Source organism: Gorilla gorilla, chromosome 5 (assembly GCF_029281585.2).
Source record: "Gorilla gorilla gorilla isolate KB3781 chromosome 5, NHGRI_mGorGor1-v2.1_pri, whole genome shotgun sequence".
NCBI classification, from domain to species: Eukaryota; Metazoa; Chordata; class Mammalia; order Primates; family Hominidae; genus Gorilla; species Gorilla gorilla.
Genome location: NC_073229.2, coordinates 168,061,100 through 168,087,107, shown reverse-complemented (window position 1 = coordinate 168,087,107; position 26,008 = coordinate 168,061,100). Strand labels below are relative to the sequence as shown.

At 39.3% G+C, this 26,008-nt stretch overlaps 1 protein-coding gene across 2 annotated transcripts in view; it reads right to left on the bottom strand.

Annotated features, from left to right (window-relative positions):
• Positions 1 to 911: 911 nt before the first annotated feature.
• The window catches only part of ZC2HC1B (zinc finger C2HC-type containing 1B), a 73,871-nt gene continuing 48,774 nt past the window's right edge, over positions 912 to 26,008 (bottom strand). The window contains exons 7-8 of one of the 2 annotated variants that reach the window (XM_004044777.5): positions 1,538 to 1,622; positions 912 to 1,129 (exon numbers count right to left, since the gene is read on the bottom strand). In XM_004044777.5, coding sequence (XP_004044825.3) covers positions 1,552 to 1,622 — 71 coding nt within the window. In that variant the 3' untranslated portion in view covers positions 912 to 1,129; positions 1,538 to 1,551. The remainder of the gene's footprint in view (positions 1,130 to 1,537; positions 1,623 to 26,008) is intronic. The other variant, XM_055391397.2, reaches the window with a different exon arrangement.

The following is a 26,008-nucleotide window of genomic DNA, read 5'->3' as shown; positions in this document are numbered from 1 at the left end:
TTACAAGTCGGGGTAGGCTGGGATTCTCCTACTTAAATTTGGACAGAAAGAAATGGTTTAATTGTTCTAATTAAAATTTTACGAGGTTAAGAAAAAGTTCTTGGATTTAAAATTATGAATTAAGTATAACTGACTCTACAAAAAGAGGTCTATTGACCCTTAAGATTGCAAAGAGGCTGGGCACAGTGGCTCATGCCAGTAATCCCAGCACTTTGGGAGGCCAAGGCAGGCAGGTGGCTTGAGCTCAAGAGTTCAAGACTAGCCTGGCCAATAGTGAAACCCCATCGCCACAAAAAATATAAAAAATTAGCCGGTTGTGGTGGCGCAAGCCTGTGGTCCCAGCTACCCGGGAGGCTGAGGTGGGAGGTACCGCTTGAGCCAAGATCACACCACTGCAGCCTGGGTGACAGAGTGAGATCTTGTGTCCAAAAAAAAAAAAAAAAAAAAAAGACTGCAAAGAGAAGAGAGAGTCACTTCTCAACAGAGCTCTGTATAAATCAGTGCTAAAGAAATGATTAGATAGCTTCTGATTTGGCCATGATAAATAAATGGCTTGAGGCCACTGAGAACATTCTTCCCACAGGATGGAAGATTTTGGTAATCTTTTCTCTTCCACTTCAGTGTTTCCTCCCAGATATGGTCTGTGTGACTGGTATGTGTAAGACACTTCTACACAGTATATACATAAACATTTAAAATAAATATAATAGCTATAATTTAATACTTACTAGATACCAATATCAAAACTGAGATTTCACAGCTAGTATATAAAATGAAGCCAGTTAAAGAAAGATTTTCCTAGTAAGTAAATAATGTTAGTATTCCAATTACTAGTCTACTAAAAAGGTTCTAATATCAAAGCAACATTGTCTTTAAAAACCCATCAAACGTCCAATTAAACTTCAAGTGAATTTGAATCATGCATTATACAGGTTGATGTGTTTAATGCTTTCATTTTGAAAACTTCAAAGGGAGTAAATAAAAATTTGAAGCAAGTTTTACTTGTTCTAAGTGATGCTTCAAGAAGAATCAAGGGTGTAAAAACAGACATCACATCTACCGTTCCTTCCCCTTAGGTGGCATTCTCCGGTACGCAACCATCCAGGCTGATGGGTTTCAGGGAGGCAGTCTGAAAGCAGAAAGAAGAGGCATTTACTTTAGAATGTCATTGTTTCCACATCGAGAATGCTAAATAACATAGGCCTCTTCAGACTTTTAATTATTTTACAAACAATTCACACCCTCAGGGAACTATTCTTTGTGAGGGTAAGGTGCTTAGAAAAAGGGAAAAGGCAGTAACCTTTCAGGTCAAAAGTGAGGGATCATTCCCCTTTCCTATTAAGTCATGAATCAAAAACTGAATATCCTCTTTAAACTGTACGTTTAACAGCAGAGTCAGTTTCAAGAGCATACATTTTGTTAACCCAACTTGGAGTTTGTCCAGATGTCTCTTCAGTTTGCCTACTATGCATCCATTCTCTTAAAAGTCATTAACTGGTCAGCAACAGCTGGATTAGAGGTGATTTTTTTTTCTTACCTGGCTTCTAGGAGTTAATCTTTTTTAGAAGATTTACTAAATCCTTGTCTGAGTTTTGCTCCAGAAGCAGGGTCCATAGCTAATCCTTTGCAAACATAAACAGATTTGTTATTATGTCAAAGCAGAACATTACCAAGAAAAAAAGACATGATTGTGAAATCCCCACATGGGTTCAAAAATTTCTATTCTTCCTTTTTTTTTTGGTGGGAGGTGGGGGAGTGTTGTGGGGAGGGCAATGAGGGTGGGGTAGCTATAGACAAATAACCAAATAAGGAAAACAGGGGCTACCTCAGGTGCCTTCTTTCCTCTGCCCCTAACCTCTGTTTATTCATGGACTTTGGACTGCACCTCAGGTGACCCACCCTTTATACACTAGGACTTTCGACATCCCCTCCGCTATTGCCCCAGCTTTCAAAATGGACCCTGATATTTTGGATCTTCAAATTCTTTGCTAGCTCTCACATGAGAAGACTTTGCTAAGCCTTACGGAAGCATAAGCTGCCTTCCCTGCTTGGGGTTATCTACGTGACAATGGATTCATTCCACAAACAGTATTCTTTTCCCTTGAGCCCAGCAGCGTTGTTAGGGATGGAGATACACAAGTTTATGGATATAGCCACACCACACCATGGCTTAGTTTTGACCACATCGTAGGGGACAGGATTCTCAGAGGTTCTTTTTTTTGTTAAAAAATAAAAAAGGAACAAGTCCCCTCTGTCCTAAGAAGCCTCCTTTCTACTCAGTGTTTTATGAAGAAGCAATAACAAGGAAATTGTGAATCAAACTCTCAAAGGAAATAGGAATAGAAAGAGCTTTCAGTGTTAGTTTTACTGAAACATAAACTGGTTTTACTTCTGCCAAAGAATCCACAACTGACACTTTGATACTCAACAGGTTTGCTACACAACTAAATTAGGTAAAGAATGGAATGCTAGTGCAGGTAAAATGCTTAACTTGATAAAAATCCACTGGTTCCAGAAGTAAAGTAGAGCCCACACCAGCAAAGCTGTACAAATGCAATCCACTACTAAATATACAAAGCAATGCAGGTCTAGATCCCAGAACTACACGCTCATAGTGACATTAGTCTCTGTACGAAGATCTCAGAGAAGCAGCTTCTTGGCAGTACCTTCCAGTATATCCATCATTCATATAACAAAAGCCTCCAGAAAACAGCCACCAGTACATATTTGCTGACTAGGCTATACACTCATTCCCCATATGAACATTAGAATCTTTTAGGAATGCGAGAAGAGCCACTTCTTTTTCTAAAATAATTTCCAAATATGTATCAATAGCCTTAATATTTATATTTTTGGACCCATTTTTCCCAAAACGTACAAAGCTCTGCTCCTTCCTATTAAATAGCTTGCCCATGTTGCTTAACCTCTCTGTGCTTTCCTCATCTGTAAAATAGAGATATGAATAGTACATCAACCTCCTCACGCTATTGTGAGAATTAAATGAGTTCATACGCCAGTTGCTTAACTGGCATGGTAATTTCACTTAATACCAGGTGCTCTTTTTGTATTAGAAGTTTTCCTGTGCATGCTATGTCTTCTCATAAGACTCTGGGATCAATAAGGCTGTTGACTTGTACACACACGTATCTCCTCTGGTATGAATTTTAAAACTGTTATATGTGGGAGGTACAAGGTACTAAATGCTTATTTTACTCAAGAGAGTTGAAGGATGAAAGCTCGAGTTTTAGGAGGCTAACTGCTATCTAAATGAAAGACAACAACTAGATTTATAATATATGATACCATAAGTAGATATTATTTAAAAAAGAAGACAGGGGCAGTGGCTCACACCTGTAATGCCAATACTTTGAGAGGCCAAGGCAGGAGGATTGCTTGAGCCTAGGAGTTCAAGACCAGTCTGGGAAACATAATACTTCACCTCTACAAATAAAAAAAATTATCTGGGTATGGTGGTACATGCCTGTCATCCCATATACTCAGGAGGCTGAGGTGAGAGGGTCACTTGTACCCAGGAAGTCAAGGCTGAAGTCAAGGCTGAAGTCAAGGCACTACAGCCTGGGTGACAGAGAGATCCTGTCTCCAAAAAAAAAAAAAAAGAGTGATACCAAGTAGCCTAAACTACTGATTGTCAATCTGAATATATTAATAGCAATAACAAAAAAACCAACAACAACAATTTTTAAAGACCTTTATTTTTATATAGCATTGTATAATGAAAAGAAAAAAAAAAAGACCCTTATGAGCTGCCCTGACCCCTGCCACCAAAACCCATGCAAACCCTCATTGGGCCTGAGGACAGGGCCACCCACCCTGCTGGCACCAACAGACACTGACTGGGAGCCTGGAGATTGAGCAGCCCTGACCATCACAGCCTGTGCTTGTGCCCACCATTGGGAAGCTGATGACAGGCTTGACCCATGTGGTGTCATGCCCACCAGTGCTTCTGTGCATTGTTGGGGCCTGGGGATCAACTCACCCTGCCTGTGGTCAGCTCACCCTGCCTGTGGTCAGCTTCTACCCACTCCTACCAGATGCCTGAGGTGAGTCTGCTCAGCCTATTGGTACCTGCATACATCATCCGCGGACTTGGAGATTGACCCACCCTGCCCACCACCACCAGCATCTGCAGCGTCCACATACTCCTCCTAGGGGACTAAGGATGGGGCCGCTCAGCTCACTACTGCCACCACTAGTACCCTATGGATGCTGCCTAGGAGCCAGAGGGTTGGTCTACCACCATCAATGTTATTGGCAACCCCATGCATGCCACCCAGGAATCTGAAGAGCCACCCACCATCGCCACTGCTGGCACCTGAGCAAGCCATCTGGAGGTCCAAAGATTGGTCTGCCTGGACCTGCTAACACCAGTGCCCATGTATGCTACCTGGGGGCCCAAGGACAGGCAGGCTCAGTCTACTGCTGCCACCACTGAGGCCTGAAGACCAGCCCACCTTGTGTCCCCATCCCCAGCAAAGCCTCACCACAGCTTCCAATAACAACTGCAGTTTAAGTCACTAAGGAATTCACAGACACCACTGATAGTAATTACAGCCAAAAAATCATGGACACGCAATTACTGTATGCTCCAGTATCAAAGCTAAAGTGCCCTACCCAACTATCACTATAGATACATATATAGGAAGAAGTCTTTCCTATGAAGGCCAATTCAAAAATTGGAAGAAGTGACTGTTACACCAGATGCAGAGATATTGGCATAAGAACACAAGAAACATAAAAATGCAAGAAAATGTGACACCTCCAAAGGAACACAATTCTCCAGCAACAGATTGCAACAAAAAAATTGATGAAATGCCAGAAAAGGAATTCAAAATCATAATATTAAAAAAGCATATTGAAAGAGAGGGAAGATGGCAGATAGGGGACAGGGCTGATATGTAGCTCCCACTTGGATGGACAGAACAGCGCGTGGACACTCACTCTGTGGTCGTTTGCTCCAGGAACAACTGCAGGAGCATACCAGGAAAAACAAAAGAAATCACAGATCCTTTGAAAGAAGTAGCAGGCTATTGCAAATTCTGCAAGACAGGTGAAAATTCGTAAGTTCCCAAAGTCTGAGAGGGGAAACATCTGCTTCCAAGCACACGTCCCCACTGAGGAACCTGAAAAATCCAGATTACGGGAGAAGAATTTAGCCTTACCTAGAGCTGAAATTGATTTGCTGTGAAATGTAAAAGTAGAAGCAGCAGTGGGACAAGCCTTGTAGGCAGTCCCATTCTCCAGCTCAAGCCCGGGGAAGCCATCCCTGACTCTATCTCACAAGGGCCCTCGGGGAAGGCAACTGGCAGAATTTGAGAGGGGTGACAGGGTGAAAGAAACTTCCAACTGAACTTTGTAATAATTTTGACTGGCTGCAAACCCTCTTGAGAAGAATCTGGGGGCAAACAGGAACTGTTGCAGAAAGCACAGTGGAGATGCAGCTGACAGTGTGGCAGATTGGCAAAGGTGTGGCCTGAAAGCAGTGCTTGCTTCCTCAGTGGGGAAACTTAGAGCCTGGGACTAGATCTGAGTCCCAGGCTGCAGGTTGCCTAGAGATAAACTTGGCACTGTTAGCAGGGCACGGTGGGAGTGAGACTGGCCTTGCCAACTGTGTGGGAGCTGGGTGAGGCCTGTTGCTACCAGCTTTCCCCCACTTCCCTGGTGACAGAGGCAGCCATAATTCCCTCTGGAACATAACTCCATTGGCCCAAGAACCATCCCCTGATCTCCCCACAGTGGCCACAGCAACCCCCACCCAAGGAGAGTCTGAGCTCAAACCTACCTAATCCTGCCTGCACCTGATAGTATTTCTCTACCCAGTCCAACAGTGAATCACAAAAGACATAAACTCTTGGGAGCTTTATGATCCCATCCATCACCTGAGAAGCCTGAATACTTGTCCTGGCCAAATTAGAGCAAGCTTATATCCCCCTCTACTATTGCAGCTGGCACGCTCTCAAAAGCACCACCTCCTGGCTCAAGGTTAACCAACTCAGAACATTACAGCAACTCATAACAGAACAACCCTGCTCTAATGAAGGAAAAAACAACAGCTAATTCCACTGCCTGCAACATCCTGGCTAACCAGTGGTCCCGAGTCTGTCCACATGACAACTTCAGTGCTAGCATAACCAGCATTCAAGAAAGACAACACAGTAAACATATTTACAACCAAGGACTCTCACAGAGTCAACCTGACTCCCCTGCCACCTCCATCAGAACAGGTGCTGGTATCCACGGCTGGTAGACCCGAAGACAAATTGCATCACAGGACTCGGCAGACATTCCCCAGAACCAGCCAATAGCCTGGTAGCCCTGCTGGGTGGCTAGACCTAGAATAGCAAGAACAATCACCACAATCTGGCTCCTAGGGAAAGGGGGAGGGTACCACATCAAGGGTTCACCCTGTGGGACAAAAGAATCTGAACAGCTGCCCTTGAGTTCCAGATTTTTCCACTGAAATAGTGTATCCAAATGAGAAAAAAATCAGAAAAGCAATTCTGGCAATATGACAAAACAAGGTTCCATAACACCCCCAAAAGACCACACCAGCTCCCCAGCAATGGATCCAAACCAAGAAGAAATCTCTAAACTGCCAGATAAAGAATTCAGAAGGCTGATTATTAAGCTACTCAAGGAGGTACCAGAGAAAGGTAAAAGCCAACTTAAATAAATTTCAAAGACAATACAGGACATGGAGGAAAAATGCTTCAGAGAAACAGATATCATAAAGAAAAAACAATCACAACTTCTGGAAATGAAAGACACACTTAGAGAAATACAAAATGCACTGGAAAGTTTCCACAATAGAATCAAACAAGTAGAAGAAAGAACTTTACAGCTTAAAGAAAAGGCTTTCAAAGTAACCCAATGAGACAAAGACAAAGAAAAAACATTTCTTTTAAATGATCAAAGCCTCCAAGAAGTTTGAGATTATGTTAAACAGCCAAACCTAAAATAATTGGTGTTCCTGGTGAAGAAGAGAAATCTTCTTGGAAGACATATTTGTGATGATAATTGAGGAAAACTTCCCTGAGCTCACTAGAGATCTAGACATCTAAATATAAGAAGTTGAAAGAGGCTAGGTGCAGTAGCTCACATCTGTAATCCCAGCACTTTGGGAGGCCAAGGTGTGAGGATCACCTGAGGTCAGGAGTTCGAGACCAGCCTGGCTAACATGGTGAAACCCTGTTTCTACTAAAAATACTAAAAATTAGCTTGGTGTGGTGGTGCACACCTGTAGTGCCTGTAATCCTAGCTACTTGGGAGGCTGAAGCAGGAGAATCGCTTGAACCCGGGAGGTGGAGGTTGCAGTGAGCTGAGATCACGCCATTGCACTCCAGCCTTGGGCAACAAAAGTGAAACTCCGCTTAAAAAAAAAAAAAAAGAAGAAGAAGTTCAAAGAACACCTTGGAAATTCATCACAAAAAATAATCACCTAGGCAAACAGTCATCAGGTTATCAAAAGTCAAGACAAAGGAAAGAATCTTAAGAGCTCTGAGGCAAAAGCATCAGGTAACCTATAAAGGAAAAGATATCAGATTAACAACAGATTTTTCAGCAGAAACCCTATAAACCAGATGGGATTGGGGTATTATCTTTTGCCTCCTCAAACAAAATAATTGCCAGCCAAGACTTCTGTGTCCAGCAAAACTAAGCATCATAAATGAAGGAGAGATAAAGTCTTTTTCAGACAAACAAATGCTGAGAGAATTCACCACTACCATGCCAGCACTACAAGAACTGCTAAAAGGAGCTTTAAACCTTAAAACCTCCAAATACACCAAAATAGAACCTCTTTAAAGCATAAATCTCACAGGGCCTATAAAACAATAATGAAATGAAAAAAGCAAAACAAACAACAACAAAAAAACCCACAAGGTATTTGGGCAACATCTAGCATGAAGAATAAAACAGTACCTGACATCTCAATAATAATGCTGAATGTAAATGGCCTAAATGCTTCACTTAAAAGGTAAAGAATGGCAGAATGGACAAAAATCCACCGATGAAGTATCTGTTGTCTTCAAGAGACTCAGCTAATGCATAAAGACTCACATAGACTTAAGGTAAAGGAGTGGAAAAAGATATTCCATGCAAATGGAAACCAAAAGCGAGCAGGAGCAGCTATTCTCATATCAAACAAAACAGACTTTAAAACAACAACAGTTAAAAAAGACAAAGAGAGACATTATATAATTATACAAGGACCAGTCCAATGGAAAATACCACAATCCTAAGAAAAGAGATGCATTACACTAATAGTGGGGACTTCAGCACTCTACTGACAGCACCAAACAGATCATCAAGACAGAAAAATCAACAGAGAAGCACTGGACTTAATCACTGTAGACCAAATGGACCTTACAGACATTTACAGAATATTCTACCCAATAACTGCAGAATATACATTATTCTCATCACTGCATGGAACATTCTCCAAGATAGACAACATGTTATGCAACAAAATAAGCCTCAGTACATTTTAGAAATTGAAATCATATCAAGTATCTTCTGAGACCACAGTGGAATAAAACTATAAAGTGATTCCAAAAGAAACTCTCAAAACTCGCTGGGCGCGGTGGCTCACGCTTGTAATCCCAGCAGTTTGGGAGGCCGAGGCGGGCAGATCACAAGGTCAGGAGATCGAGACCACGGTGAAATCCCATCTCTACTAAAAATATTTAAAAAATTAGCCGGGCGTGGTGGCGGGCGCCTGTAGTCCCAGCTACTTGGAGAGGCTGAGGCAGGAGAATGGTGTGAACCCAGGAGGTGGAGCTTGCAGTGAGCTGAGATCGCGCCACTGCACTCCAGCCTGGGCGACAGAGCGAGACTCCGTCTCAGAAAAAAAAAAAAAAAAAAAAAAAAGAAACTCTCAAAACTATACAAATACATGAAAGTTAAACAACCTGCTCCTGAATGATTTTTGGGTCAATGACAAAAGACAAAAATTTACATTTTTGAAACAAAAGGAAACAGAGACACAACATATCAAAACCTTTGACAAACAGCAAAAGCAGTATTAGCATTAAACACCTACATTAAAAAAAGAAAGATCTTGAATTAACATCATAATGTTACACATCAAGAAACAAAAGAAACAAACCAAACCCAAAGCTAGCAGAAGAAAAGAAATGACAAAGCTCAGAGTAGAACTAAATGAACTTGAGACCAAAAACACAATACAAAAGATCAACAAAACAAAAAGTTGTTCATTTGAAGAAATAAACAAGATTGGTAGACCACTAGGTCAACTAACCTAGGAAGGAAGAAAGAAGATTCAAATAAGCACAATCAAAAAAGAAAAAGGAGACATTACAACTGATACTACAGAAATGCAAAAGATCATCAGAGACTACTATGACTATTTATATGCTCACAAACTGGAAAACTTAGAGGAAGGGGATAAATTTGTGGAATCTATACAACCTCCCAAGATTGAACCAGGAAGAAATAGAAATCCTGAGCAGAACAATAATAAGTAGTGAGATATGATTAGTAATTTAAAAATATCTCCCCCAAATAATAACAACAACAACAACAAAAGAGCCCAGGAGCAGACAGATTCACAGCCAAATTTTATCAGACATAAAAGAAGTGCTACCAATCCAACTGAAACTGTCCCAAAACACTGAAGAGGAGGGACTCTTCCCTAATTCTACAAAGTATCACTTTGCTACCAACATCAGTAGAGAACACAACAAAAAAAGAAAATTACAGACTAATACCTTTCATGAACATAGGTGCAAAAATCCTTAACAAAATACAAGCAAACAAAATCATACAGCACATCAAAAAGATAATACAATATGATCAAGTGGGTTTTGCAAGGGATGCAAGGTTGGTACAACATATGCATATCAATAAATGTGATTCATCACATCAAGTGAATGAAAAACAAAAACCATATTATCATCTCAATAGATTAGAAAAAGCATTTGATAAAATTGACCATCCTATCATGATGCCCTCAACAAACAAGGCATAGAAGGAACATACCTCAAAACAATAAAAGCCATGTATAACAAACCCACAGCCAATAACACACTGGGAAAAAGTTGAAAGAATTTCCCCTAAGAACTAGAACAAGACAAGTATGTCCATGTTCACCACTGCTATTCAGCACAGTACAGGAGGTCCTAGCCAGAGCAATCAGGCAAGAGAAAAAAATAAAAGCCATCAAAATGGGAAAAGAGGAAGTCAGATTATCTTTGTTTGCTGATGAAATGACCTTATACCTAGAAAACCCTAAAGACTCCTCTCCAAAAGACTGCTAGATTTGATAAATGAATTCAGTAAAGTTCCAGGATACAAAATTGACAAAAATCAGTAGCATTTCTATACAGCAATAATAATCATGCTAAGAACCAAATCAAAAGTCAATCCCGTTTCCAATAGTTAAAAAAAAAAGAAGAACAACAAAAAAATCCCTAGGAATACATTTAACCAAGGAGTGATAGATGTCTACAAGGAAAACTACAAAATACTGATGAAAGAGAGTTAAGAGGATACAAATAAATGGAAAAACATTCCATTCTCATAGATTAGAAGAATCAATGTTGTTAAAATGACCACATTGCCCAAAGCAATCTACAGACTTAACAGAATTCCTATCAAAATAACAATGACATTTTTCACAGAATTAGGAAAAAAAATCCTAAAATTCATATGGAACTGAAAAGAACCCAAATAGCAAAAGCAGGCATCACATTACCTAACTCCACATTATACTATAAGTCTATAGTAATCAAACATCATGGTACTGGTATAAACATAGACATATAGATCAACAGAACAGAATAGAAGACCCAGAAATAAAGCCACATACCTATAGCCAACTGATATTTGACAAAGTTGACAAAAACATACATCAGAGAAAGGACACCCTACTCAATAAACGGTGCTGGGAAAATTGTATAGCCACATGCAAAAGAATGAACTGGATTTATCTGTCATCATATACAAAAATTAAGATGAGTTAAAGACTGAAATGTATGACGTGAAACTAAAAATTCTAGAAGAAAACCTAGGAACAACTCTTCTGGACATTGGCCTACACAAAGAATTCAAGACTAAGATTTCAAAGCTAATGCACCAATTACAAATATAGACAAATGGGACTTAATTAAACAAATGCTTCTGTAGAGTAAAAGAAATAGACAAGAACAGACAACCTGCAGAATGGGAGAAAATATTTGCAAACTGTGTATCTGACAAGGGACTAATATCTGGAATCTACAAGGAATTCAAACAAGTCAACAACAACAAAAAGCATTAGGAAGTGAGCAAAGAACATAGACATTTTTCAAAAGTAAACATAAAAATGCCCAAAAAGCATATGAAAAAATATTCAACATCACTAATCATCAGAGAAATGCAAATTTAAACCATAATGAGGTGCCATCTTATACCAGTCAGAATGGCTACTGTTAAAAAGTAAAAAAATAACAGATGTTGGCAAAGATGCAGAGAAAAGGGAACACTTATATACTGTTGGTAGAAACGTAAATTAGACAACCTCTATGGAAAACAGTATAGAGATTTCTCAAAGAATTAAAAATAGAACTACCCTTTAATCCAGCAATCCAACTACTGGGCATATACTCAAAGGAAAAGAATCATTTTATCAAAAAGATACATGCACTCATGTTTATCACAGCACTAGTCACGATAGATACCGAATCAACCTAAATAACCATCAATGGATGATTGGATAAAGAAAATGTGGTAAATATATATATGGAATACTATGTATCCATGAAAAAAATAATATAATGTCTTTTGCAACTACATGTATGGATTTGGAGGCCATTATCTCAAGTAAAATAACAAAAACAGAAAGCAAAATACTGCATGTTCTCACTTGTAAATGAAAGATAAATAGTATGCACACATGGACATACAGATTGGAATAACAGGCATTAGAGACTTGGAAAGGTGGGAAGGTGGGAGGCGGGTAAGGGATGAAAAATTACCTAATGGGTACAATAAACACTATTCAGGTGATGGTTACACTAAAAGCCCAGACCTCAACACTACACAATATACCCATGTAACAAAGCTGTATTTGTACCCCCTAAATCTATTATAAACAAATAAACAAGGTCACCGTATAATGATAAACGGATTTGTTCGGCAAGAAGATACAATTCTAAATATATATGAACTTAACACCAGAACATCCAGTTATATATAGCAAATATTATTAGATCTGAAGGGAGAGATAGACTCCAATACAATAATAGTTGAAGACTTCAGCACCCTACTCTCCATATTAGACAGATCATCAAGACAGAAAATCATGAAAGGAACATTAGATTTAAACTGCACTTTAGATCAATGTACCCAAAAGACATGCATGGAATATTTTATCCAATAGCAACAGAATATACATTCTTCTCATCAACACATGGAACATTCTCCGGTATAGACCATATGCTAGGCCACGAAGCAAGTCTAAATTTAAAAAAAAATCAAAATCATATCAAGTACCTTTCAGATCACAATGGGATAAAACTAGAAATCAATAACAACAGGAACTTTGGAAACTATACAAATACATGGAAATTAAATAACATGCTTAACAGCCATTGGGTCAATGAAGAAGACAGAAGGAAATAAACGTCTTGAGACAAATGAGAATGGAAACACAACATATCAAAACCCATGGGATGTAGCAAAAGAAGTGCTAAGAGGGAATTTCATAGCAATAAATGCATATATCAAGAAGTAGAAACATTTCAAATAATCAAGCTAAGGATGCCCCCTCAATAACTAGAAAAGCAAGAGCAGACCAAATCCAAAATTAGCGGAAGGAAAGAAACAATAAAGATCAGAGCAGAACTAAATGTAATAGAGACTTTAAAAAAAAATACAAAGGTCAATGGAATGAAAAGTTAGTTTTTTGAAAAGATAAACAAAATTGATAAATCGCTAGCTAGACTAACCAAGAAAATAAGACAGAGGATGTGAATTAGCAAAATCACAAACAAAAAGGGAGACATTACAACTGATACCACAGAAATACAAGAAATCATCAGACGTATAAAGAACTATATGCTAACAAATTAGAAAAGCTAGAGGAAATGGATAAATTCCTGGACACATACAATCTACTAAGAATGAATCAGGGCCGGGCACCGTGGCTCATGCCTGTAATCCCAGCACTTTGGGAGGCCAAGGTGGGCCTCCTGAGGTCAGGAGTTCGAGACCAGCCTGACCAACATGGAGAAACCCCATCTCTACTAAAAACACAAAAAAATTAGCCTGGTGTGATGGCGCATGCCTATAATCCCAGCTACTCGGGAGACTGAGGCAGGAGAATTGCTTGAGCACGGGAGGCGGAGGTTGCGGTGAGACGAGATCGCGCCACTACACTCCAGCCTGGGCAACAAGAGCGAAACTCCGTCTCCAAAAAAAAAAAAAAAAGAAAAGAATGAATAAGGAAGAAAGAGAAAACCTGAATAGACCAATAACAAGTAATGGGCTGGGAGCAGTGGCTCACGCCTGTAATCTCAGCACTTTGGGAGGCCATAGGCAGGCGGATCACAAGGTCAGGAGATCGAGACCATGCTGGCTAACAAAGTGAAACCCCGTCTCTACTAAAAATACAAAAAATTAGCCGGGCGTGGTGGCGGGTGCCTATACTCCCAGCTGCTCGGGAGGCTGAGGCAGGAGAATGGCGTGAACCCGGGAGGCGGAGCTTGCAGTGAGGGGAGATTGCACCACTGCACTCCAGCCTGGGCGACAGAGTGAGACTCTGTCTCAAAAAAAAAAAAAAAAAAAAAAAAAAAAAAGGAATGAGATTGAATCAGTAATAAAAAGTCTCCCAACAAAGAAAAGCTCAGCACCTGATGTCTTTACTTCCAAATGCTATCAAACTTGTAAAGAAAAACTAACACCTATTCTTCTCAAACTATTTCAGAAAATTCAAAGGAGGAAATTCTTCCTTACTCATTCTGTGAGGCCAGTATTACCCTGATACCAAAACCAGACAAGGACATAATGGAAATAGAAAACTACAGGCCAATACCCCTGATGAACACAGACACAAAAAAGCTTCAACAAAATACTAGCAAAGTGAATCCAACAGCACCATAAAAGGATAATACATCAGATGAAAGGATGGTTCAACACATGCAAGTCAATAAATGTGATACCTCACAACAACAGAATGAAAGACAAAAACAATACGATCATTTCAATAGACAGAGAAAAGGAATTTTATAAAATTCAACTTCTTTTCATGATTAAAACTCTTAACAAATTAGGCATAGAAGAAACATGCCTCAGCATAATAAAGGTCATATCTGACAAATGCACAGCTAACATAATACTGAATGAGGAGAAGCTGAAAGACCTGTAACAAGACATTGGATACCCAGTTCTACCACTTCATTTTTATTATTTATTTAGAGATAGGGTCATCACTTTTATTCAACATAGTACTGGAAGTCCTTGCCAGAGCAATCAGGAAAGAGAAATAAATAAATGTCATCTAAATTGGAATAGAGGAAGTCAAACTGTCCCTCTTTGTAGATAACATGGATATATATGTGTGTGTGTATTATATATACATGGATATATATATGTAATACATATATATATATATAAAACCTAAAGACTCCACCAAAAACACTCCTAGAATAAATGAATTTAGTAAAATTGCAGGATACAAAATCAACATATAAAAATCAGCAGCATTTCTATGTGCCAATAATAAACTGGCTAAAAAAGAAAACAATCTCATTTACAATAGCTACAAAAAATAAAATACTTAGGAATAAATTAAACCAAGAAAGTGAAAGACCCTTACGAGGAAAACTTCAAAACACTGATGAAAGAATGTTAAGAGGACACAAACAAATGGAAAGATATCCCATGCTCATGACTCAGAAGAATTACTATTGTTAAAATGACCATACTACCCAAAGCAATCTACAGATTCAATGTAATCCCTATCAAAACACCAATGACATTCTTTATATAAATACAAAAAAATCCTAAAATTTGTATAGAACCATTAAAGAGCTCAAATAGCCATAGTGTTCCTGAGTAAAAAAAAACAAAGCTGGAGGCATCACATACCTGATTTCAAAATATATTAAAAAGCTGTAGTAACTAAAACAGCAAGGTATTGGTATAAAAACAGACACATAAACCAATGAAACAGAATAGACACTCCAGGAATACATGCATGTATTTACAGCTAACTGATTTTCAACAAAGCTTTCAACAAAGCCATTAAGAATATAAATTGGGGAAAGGCATCCTCTTCAATAATGGTACAGGGAAAACTGGATATCCAAGTACAGAAAAATGAAACTAGATCCCTATGTCTCACAATATACAAAAATCAACCCAAAATTGATGAAAGACTTAAACGTAAGACCCAAAACTATGAAACTACTAGAAGAAAATAGGGAAAATGCTCTCAGACATTGGTCTAGGCAAAAAATTTATGGCCATGACTTCAAAAGCACAGGCAACAAAAATAAAATAAACAAATGGGACTATATAAACTAAAAAGCTTCTATGCAGCAAAGGAAGCAATCAACAGAGTGAGAAGGACAACATGCTAAATAGGAGAAAATATTTGCAAACCATTCATCTCCCAAGGAACTAATATTCAGAATAAGCAAGGAACTCAAACAACTTTTTGTGTTTTTTATCTAACACAACACATATACCTGAGGAATTCAAACAACTTAACAGCAAAAAAACTAATAATCCCATGAAAAAGTGGGCAAAGGATCTGAGTAGGCATTTCTCAAAAGAAGACATACCTCTCTCACCCCTGGTTACAGGGAAAAAAAAAGGACTTAAAAATGGACAACAGGTATATGGAAAAAATGTTCAACATAATTAATTATCAGGGAAATGCCAATCCAAGATGCAATGAGACAAAATCTTACCCTTGTTAGAATGGCTCTTATGAAAAAGGCAAGAAATAACAGATGCTTGTGAGGATGCGGAGAAAAGGGAACTCTATATTATACACTGTTGGTTGGAAAGTAAATTAGTACAGCCCTTGCAGAAGACAGTATGAAGTTTCCTCAACAAACTAACAATACAACTAACACAAAATCTAGTAATCTCACTATTGGGTATTTATTCAAAGGAAAGGAAATCAGTATATCAAAGGGATACCCATATCCTCTTGTTTATGGCAGGACTATTCACAATAGCAACATATGAAATCAATCTAAATGTTCATTAATGGATGAATGAATAAAACATGTGAATAAAATTTGAAAAAAAGAAAATGTGGTATATATACTCAGCGGAATACTATTCATCCACAAAAAAAAGAATGACATCCTGTCATTTGCAGCAATGTGTATGGAACTAGAGGTCATTATTGTTAAATGAATTAAGCCAGACACTGAAAGACAAATATCACATGTTCTCATTCATATGTGGGAGCTAAAAAAGCTGATTTCAGTGATGTAGGGAATAGAATGATAGTTACCAGAGGACAGGAAGGGTATGTGTGAGGCAGGGTGCTGGTGGAGAGGTTGGTTAGTAGGTACGAAATACAGTTAGATAGAAAGAATAAGTTCTAGTGTTTGATAGCACAGTAGGGTGACTGCAGTTAACAACAATATATTCCATATTTCAGAATAACTGGAAAAGAAGATTTGAAATGTTCCCAAGTCAAATAAATAATAAATGTTTGAGGTGATAGATATCTTAAATACCCTGATTTGATCATTACACATTTTATTCATGTATCAAAACATGTATTCCATAAATATGTACAAATATTATATATCAACAAAAAGACCACATATTACAAGTAGACTAATATCAGAACGGAACAAAGGAAATCTCACTAAGTGAGATTCTAACTAATGCATGGGCTTGTTTGCATCAACGAAAGGCATTTGGTACTTTTCTCCAAGTCCTTAAACACTTTAGAGATTCACCTTCACCCAGTATGCTTCTAATTCCTCCCCAGAATGGCTCCAAATTATATGTGACTAATTGAAAGACATATTAACCCTAGCAACTTTATTTTTATTTTTATTTTTTTAAGAGAAAAGGACTTAGTTTGTCACCCAGACTGGTGTGCAGTGGCACGATCATAGTTCATTGCAGCCTTGAACACTTGTACTGGACTCAAGCAATCCTCCCACCTCAGTCTCCTGGGTAGCAAGAGCTACAAGTGGGTGCCACCACATGTAGCAAATTTTTAAATTTTTCTTGTAGAGACAGGGTCTTGCTATGTTGCCCAGGCTGGTCTTGAACTTCTGGCATCCAGCGATCCTCTGACTTTGGCCTCCCAAAGCACCGGGATTATAAATGTGAGCCACCACACCCAGCCAGCAATTATATTTTTTTACTTAAGCAAGTAGAGAGTAAGAAATTAAATTTAAAAAGCATCTTGAGCTTGAAATAAAACAAAGCTATCTCCTAAAGCTAATTAACATGATAATTCTATTCTATGATAATAATTTGAGTGTGAAATGATGGAATCAAGATTTCCACTTCTTCTCATACATTTCATTCAACAAGTATTTACTGAGTCCCTCTTGTGTGCCACAAACAACTCTAAAAAGTAGGGATATTCCAGTACAATAGAGAAAGGTACAGTAGAGAATTCCCCTTTCTTGAAACTTATATTCGATTTCTTTTTGGTACAGGAGAGACAAATGAGTTAAATATATATTGAATATTAGATGGTGATAAATGCTATGTGGAAATAATCACAAAGGAATTAGGGAAGGCTTGGTTAGTTTTAAATACAGAGGTTGGAGAAGTCTCACTGAGACGACACTTTAGCAAAGAACTGAAGGAAGTGAATGAGTGAGCAGTGCAGATTACTGGGAGAGTGTTTTTGTTTTCAGCAGAGGGGGCAGCCAGTACAAAGGTCATGAGACAGGAGTGTGTATGGCTGCTATGGTCAAGGAACAACCTGGGGCCACTTGTAGCTGGAGCAGGATTAAGAAGAAACAGCACTGTATTACATTTGGGATTCGGTTTTTTTTAAAAAAGGAGAAATAGGAGAAGGTGAGCTCAGATGGTATTATGGAACCTAGTGTCAACCTTTTATTTTTTTTGAGACGGAGTCTCTCGCTGTGTTGTCAGGCTGGAGTGCAGTGGCGATCTTGGCTCACTGTAACCTCCGACTCCTGGGTTCAAGCGATTCTCCTGCCTCAGCCTCCCGAGTAGCTGGGATTACAGGCACGTCCCACCACACCTGGCTAATTTTTGTATTTTTAGTAGAGACGGGGTTTCACCATGTTGGCCAGGATGGTCTCGATCTCCTGACTTGTGATCTGCCTGCCTAGGCCTCCCAAAGTACTGGGATTACAGGTGTGAGCCACCGCGCCCAGCCGTGTCAACCATTTTAAGAACTTTGCCTTTTACTTAGTGACATCACAGTACTTATAAATCCTCACTAACTAGTCAAGATCAAACATAATACCATTTTGCTTATATTTACTGATCTACTAGTCTATTTTCTTATGTATTAGAATGGTATCTTTATAATGTTCTGCTTAACATCACATACTAGGACACAGGACTTTTGATTCCTAATTTGGGACCTTTTCTCTTATGTCTTGTTGCTACTTTAAATAAATCAGTTCAAGGAAGAAAATTCTTTTCTGATTTTCAACACCATAACTGACATGCTGTCTTTTCCCATTCACGATCTCTTTCCAAGTTTACTAAACAAGAGCTCAATGGTTCTAGACCCTCGTGTTGATTTGTTATCTAATCCTTATAACTTAAGAAATATTCCTCCTTGAAAAATAAGATTTGACCTCAAACTTAAAGGAGTGTTTTTTGCTCCTTTAAGCATTCTCATATGTATTATCTCTGGAAAATAAAAAAAAGAAACCATAAATAAAGAAATTGTTTTTTTATTTTTCTGAAGGACACTAAGCATTGTACTTTAGAAAAAAGCTTATTAGTAAAAGTTTTACCAAATTAATACACATACAATTTAAATTTTTTTTTCTTACTGAAAACTAGTATCTACCTCACTGTTAAGTTTTTCCCAAATGAGGAAAAAACTAATTACTTGTCAGAATTCTGGAAAGATAGAAGAGTAGGAAGCACCAGGAATTTGTCTCCCCTCCTAGATAACAATTGCGCTGGCAGAATGTGTCCCATATAACTATTTTGGACTCTGGAGTCTATTGAAGACTGGCAACTTCCAGGGGAAGGCTTGAACAGTAAGATACAGTTAATTTCACCAATTTCAGATCTTGGCACAGCTACACATCCTCCACCCCTCAGCTGTGCTGTGTGGCAGAGCTCTGCACATATTCCTGGATCAATCTGGACATGGCCTGTGGGAGCCATGGTAGGCAAATAAGAACCCAAATAAGAATCTCTATCAGAGATTTATGCTCTGATCACTGATTGTTGTTTCTGATCAAAGAGGTACAAAGAGGCAGGTGGCCATTGTTGTACCTCCCATCATTGTTGTAAGCCCCTTCTCCTCTGGCTGAAGTAACTTCCAGGGGATTTAAAGAGACAGTGCCCTTCTCTCCTTTTATTTTTGTCTTTTCTCCCTTTTGGAAACTAGACGTTAAAAACTACAATTTTTTTTTAAAAAAACTACATATATGAGGAAATTACAAGGTGAACATGCCACACCCAGAGAAAGACACAAGCTCAAAAATACTGAGAAGACCTTAAGTTGACACCTAAGACTGATCCTTGGCACAGAGACAGTCACACACACACACACACACACACACACACACACACACACACACAGAGAGAGAGAGAGAGAGAGAATAGCAAACCCTGCAGAAGGGAGAATATCTAATTTCCACAGTTACATATTATTAGGTCCAAATGTCCAATTTACAACAAAGAAAATGACAAGCCAGACAAAGAAAAAGTATAGCACCTTCAAAGAAAAAAAATCAACACAACAGTTCCCAAAAAAAGACCTGATGACAGATCTGCTAAACAGATCTATTAGACAAATACTTTTAAACAACTGAAGATGCTCAGGGAACTGAAAAAAGATGTGAAGAGACTCAAGAAATATATGAACAAAATGGAAATATCCATGAAAATAAATCCTGAAAAGAAACCAAATAAAATTCTAGAACTGAAAAATAGAATAAATGAAATGAAAACTTTACTAGTAGGATTCAATAATACATTTGAACAAACAGAGGAAAGACTCAGCAAACTTAAAGACAGGACAATGGAAATTATCAAGTCTGAGGAACAGAAAGAGAAAAACTTAAGGAAAGGTGAACAGAGTCTTAGGGACCTGTGGGACACTGTCAAACTGACCAACATATGCATTGTGGGAATACCTGAAGGAGCAGAGAGAGAAAAGAGCAGAGAGAAATAATGGCTGAAAACTTGCCAGATTTAACAAAAGACATGACTATAAACATTTAAGAATCATTCAAAAACTAAAAGTAAGACGGACTCAAAGAGACCAACATTGAGACACATCATAATCAAACTTTCAAAAGAAAAAGAAAAAAATAATCAGAGTAGCAAGAAAAAAAATGACCTGTCACAAACCAGGAATGTTCAATAAGATCAGCAGACTTCTCATCAGAAACCATGGAGGACGAAACACAGTGGGCCAATATATTCAAAGTGGTAAAAGAAAAAAAATGTCAACCAAAAATCTCATATACAGAAAAACTGTCCTTCAAAAAGTAAGGGAAGAGATGGGTACAGAGGTGCATGCCTCTAGTCTCAGCTACTCAGGAGGCTGGGGTAGGAGGATTGCTTGAGCCCAGGAGCTTGAGTTCAGCCCGGGCAACATAGTAAGATCCTGTCTCTTACCAAAAAAAGGCGAAGAAGAAATTAAGACATTCCCAGATAAACAAAAGCTGAGGAAGTTCATTATCATGAGACCTGCCCTGCAAGAAATACTCAAGGGAGTCCTGCAAGGTGAAGTGGGAGGATCCTAGACAGAAACTTGAAGCTGTATGAAGAAATCAAAATCTCACTAAAGGTAAATGCATGGACAATTATAAAAGCTAGTACTATTGTAATAATGGTTTGCAACTCCACTTTTTTGTTTTCTACATGATTGAAGAGACTAACACATTTTAAAAAACAATTATTAGTCTAAAAACTAGTACTGTAACTGGTTTGTAACTCCACATTTTGTTTTATACATAATTTAAGAGACCAAATGTAGGAATTATTAGTTTACTATACAAAGCACAAATTAAGGATCCCTTATCTGAAATGCTTGGGACCAAAGTGTTGCAGATTTTTTTTTAAATCTTGGAATACTTGCATTATACTTACTGGTTGAACATCACTAATCCAAAAATCAGTTGCATGTCATGTCAGTGCTCAAAAAGTTTCAGATGTTGGAGCATTTTAGATTTCAGATTTTTAGATTAGGAGCATTCAACCTGCATAAAGATGTAATTTTGTGACATCAATAACAAAATGGGTGGAAAAGACGTTGCTGAAGGAGCAGTTATTGTATGTTATGAAGATAAGCTGGAATAAATTCAAATTAGAATGTGATAACATTAGGAAGTTAAATGTAGTCCCCATGGTAACCACTAAGAAAATAGTTATACATACAAAAGGCAATGAGGAAGGAATATAAATGTTTTGCTTCAAAAATCAACTAAAAACAAAAGAAGACAGTAGTATTAGTCTGTTTTCATGCTGCTGATAAAGACATACCCAAGACTGGGCAATTTACAAAAGAAAGAGGTTTATTGGACTTACAGTTCCACGTGGCTGGGAAGGCCTAACAATCACAGTGGAAGGTGAAAGGCACGTCTCACATGGCAGCAGACAAGAGAACAGAGAGCTTGTGCAGGGGAGCTCCTCTTTTTAAAGCCGTCAGATCTCATGAGACTTACTCACTATCATGAGAATAGCACAGGAAAGACTTGCCCCCATGATTCAGTTACCTCCCACTGGGTACCTCCAAAAACACATGGGAATTCAAGATGATATTTGGGTAGGGACACAGCCAAACTATATCATTTTGTCCCTGGCCCCTCCCAAATCTCATGTCTTCACATTTCAAAACCAATCATGCCTTCCCAACAGTCCCCCAAAGTCTTAACTCATTTCAGCATTAACTCAAAAGTCCACAATCCAAAGTCTCATCTGAGACAAGGCAAGACCCTTCCACCTATGAGCCTGTAAATCAAAAGCAAATTAGTTACTTCTTAGATACAATGGGCGTACATGTGCTGGGTAAATACAGCCATTCCAAATGGGAGACATTGGCCAAACAAAGGGGCTATAGGCCCCGCACAAATCTGAAACCCAGTGGGGCAGTCAAATCTTGAAGCTCCAAAATAATCTCCTTTGACTCCATATCTCACATCCAGGTCACTCTGATGCAAGAGGTGTACTCCCACAGCCTTGGGCAGCTCCACCCCTGGGGCTTTGTAGGATACAGCCCCTCCTGGCTGCTTTCGTGGGCTGGTGTTGAGTGTCTGCGGCTTTTCCAGGTGCACAGTGCACACTGTCAGTGGATCTACCATTGTGGGGTCTGGAGGATGGCAGCCAGCCCTCTTCTCACAGCTCCACTAGATGGTGCCCCAGTAGGGACTCTGTGTGGGGGCTCTGACCCCACATTTCCCTTCCACACTGCCCTAGCAGAGGTTCTCCATGAGGGCCCCACCCCTGCAGCAAACTTCAGCTTGGGCATCCAGGTATTTCCATACATCTTCTGAAATCTAGACAGAGGTTCCCAAACCTCAGTTCTTGACTTCTGTGCATCCACAGGCTCAACACCACGTGGAAGCTGCCAAGGCTTGGGGCTTCCACCCTCTGAAGCAACAGCCTGAGCTGTACCTTGGCCCCTTTTAGTCAGGGCTGGAGCAGCTGGGACACAGGGCACCAAGTCCCTAGACTGCATACATCAGATGGATGCTGGGCTTGGCCCACAAAACCATTTTTTCCCCTTAAACCTCGGGCCTATGATGGGAGGTGCTGCCACAAAGGGCTCTGACATGCTGTGGAGACATTTTCCTCATTGTCCTGGGGACTAACATTCAGCTCCTCATTACTTATACAAATCTCTGCAGCCAGTTTGAATTTCTCCCCAGAAAATGGGATTTTCTTTTCTATTGCATTATCAGGCTGCAACTTTTCCAAACTTTTATGCTCATTTTCCCTTTTAAAACTGAATGCCTTTAACAGTACCCAAGTCACATATTGAATGCTTTGCTGCTTAGAAATTTATTCTGCCAGATACCCTAAGTCATCTCCCTGAAGTCCAAAGTTCCACAAATCTCTATGGCAGGGGCAAAATGCCACCAGTCTCTTTGCTAAAACATAACAAGAGGAACCTTCACTCCAGTTCCCAACAAGTTCCTCATCTCCATCTGAGACCACTTCAGCCTGGATTTCATTGTCCATATCACTATCAACATTTTGGTCAAAGCCATTCAACAAGTCTCTAGGAAGTTCCAAACTTTCTCACATTTTCCTGCCTTTTTCTGAGGCCTCCAAACTGTTCCAACCTCTGCCTGTTACCCTGTTCCAAAGTCACTTCCACATTTTCAGATATCTTTTCAGCAGCGCCCCACTCTACTGGTATCAATTTACTGTATTAGTCTGTTTTCATGCTGCCGATAAAGACATATCCAAGGCTGGGCAATTTACAAAAGAAAGAAGTTTATTGGACTTACAGTTCCACATGGCTGGGAAGGCCACACAATCGTGGTGGAAGGTGAAAGGCATATCTCACATGGCAGCAAAGAGAACACAGAGATTGTGCAGGGGAACTCCTCTTTTTAAAACCATCAGATCTCGTGAGACTTACTCATTGTCATGAGAATAGCACAGGGAAGACTTGCCCCCATGATTCAATTACTTGCCACTGGGTCCCTCCCACAACACTTGGGAATTCAAGATGAAATTCGGGTTAGGACACAGCCAAATCATATCAACAGTGATGCAGGAAACGAGGAACAAAAAAGCTATAAGGCATATAGAAAACATATACCAGAATGACAAATGTCGTCCTTATCAGTAATTGCTTGAAATATAAATCGATTAAACTGTCTAATCAATAGACAGAGATTGGCAGAATGAATAAAACTACATGCTGCCTATAAGATACTCATTTTAGATCCAAAGACAAAAATAGATTGAAATTGAAAGGATGGAAAAAGATATAGCATGCAAATAATAACCAGAGAGAGCAGAGGCCACTAATATTAGTGGCCACACTAATATTAGACAAAATAAACTTTAAGTCAAAAAAGATTACAAGACACAAAGAGGAACCTACTGACAGATCATCAAAATATATGAAGCAAAAATCAACAGAACTAAAGGGAGAAATAGACAGTTCTACAACAATAGTTGGAGACTTCAATACTCCACTCTCAACACCAACCAGATAAAGATACATAAGAAAATAGAGGATTTAATACAATAAACCAACTAGATCTAACAGACATATACAGAACACTCTACTCAAAAACAGCAATATATGTTTCTCAAGGGCACATGCAACATTTTCCAGAATGAACCACATGTTAGGCCACAAATTAAGTCTCAGTAAATTTAAAAAGACATATATCATATGAAGTGTCTTCTCCAACCACGGTGAGATAAAGCAGAAATAAAACTATAAAATTCATAAATTTGTGGAAATTAAACAACACACTCTTAAGCAACCAATGTTATCAAGGAAGAAATCACAAGAGAAATTAGAAAATATTTGGAGATGAATGAATCTCAAGAAAAAACACACTGAAACTTATGGGACTTAGAAACAGCAGTGCTGAGGGGGAATTTACACCTATAAATGCTTACATTAAAAAAACAAAAAAGATCTCAAATCAACAATCCAACTTTGCAAATTAAGGAATGCGAGAAGAACAAATGAAATCAAAAGCTAGTGGAAGAAAGTAGATAATAAAGGTTAGACGGAGAGAAATGAAATCAAGAATAGAAAAATAGAGAAAAATCAATAAAACCAAAAGTTGGTTCTTTGAAAAGAATCAATAAATTGAAAAACCATTGGGAGAGGGGCCAAGATGGCCGATTAGAAGCAGCTGTGGTCCACAGCACTCACAGAAAGGAACAAAACAGGCAAGTGAATACAGCTTTCAACTGAAACATCCAGGTTCTCACACTGGGACTGATTAGGGAAACAACTCAATACACACAGAATGAAGAAAAGTAGGGTGGCACGATGGCCCACCAGGAGTGACATGGAGCCAAGGAAACCCCCACCCCCAGCCAAGGGAAGCAATTAGTGACTATGTGACCCAGGAACCATGCTTCTCCCATGAATCTTTGCAACCTGTGGATCAGGAGATCCCCTTGTGAGCCTATGCCACCAGAGCCTTGGATCTGTCACATAGAACTGGGTAGAGTCTTGGCAGAGCAACTGCTCAGGCACACACAGAAACCCAGGAGCTTTAAATACACCAGTCTTTCTGCAACACAGGCAAGGTAGGTGGTCTGCATATATCCCTAGGAAGGGGCAGAATCCAGGGAGCCAAGCAGCATCATTCTGTAGACCCCACTTCCACCACACCTGACAAGATAAGACCCACTGTCTTGGAATTCCAGTAAGCCATCAGCAACAGGGCGGAGCCTGCCTGAGACAGGATGGAGCCTCAAGGGGAGAGTGGTGGGCAACACCTCTGCTGTTTGGTCAATTCAGCTATTCCAGCCTGTGGACTCTGGAGAGTCGAAACCATCCAGACAAGGAAGGGTTTCCCTAGAAGTGCAACACAGCAGCTTTGCCAGTTCACGGCCAGACTGCTTCTTCCTCACTGGGTAGAACCTTCTAGCTGGACACTCCAGCCACACCTGCCTGCACATATTAGGGACAGAGCTCTGATCTCTCCCTGGGATGAAGTGCCCAGAGGAGGGGAGGGCTGTCACCTGGGTTGGTTGGATGACTTAGCCGTTCTGGACTGTGGGCTTTGGAGAGACCAAGTTGACGGGGCAGAGGCAGTTCATCACCACAGCACAGCTGTTTTGTTGAGGTATGGCCGGACTGCTTCTTTAAGCAAGACCCTGATCCACTCCTCCTTGGATC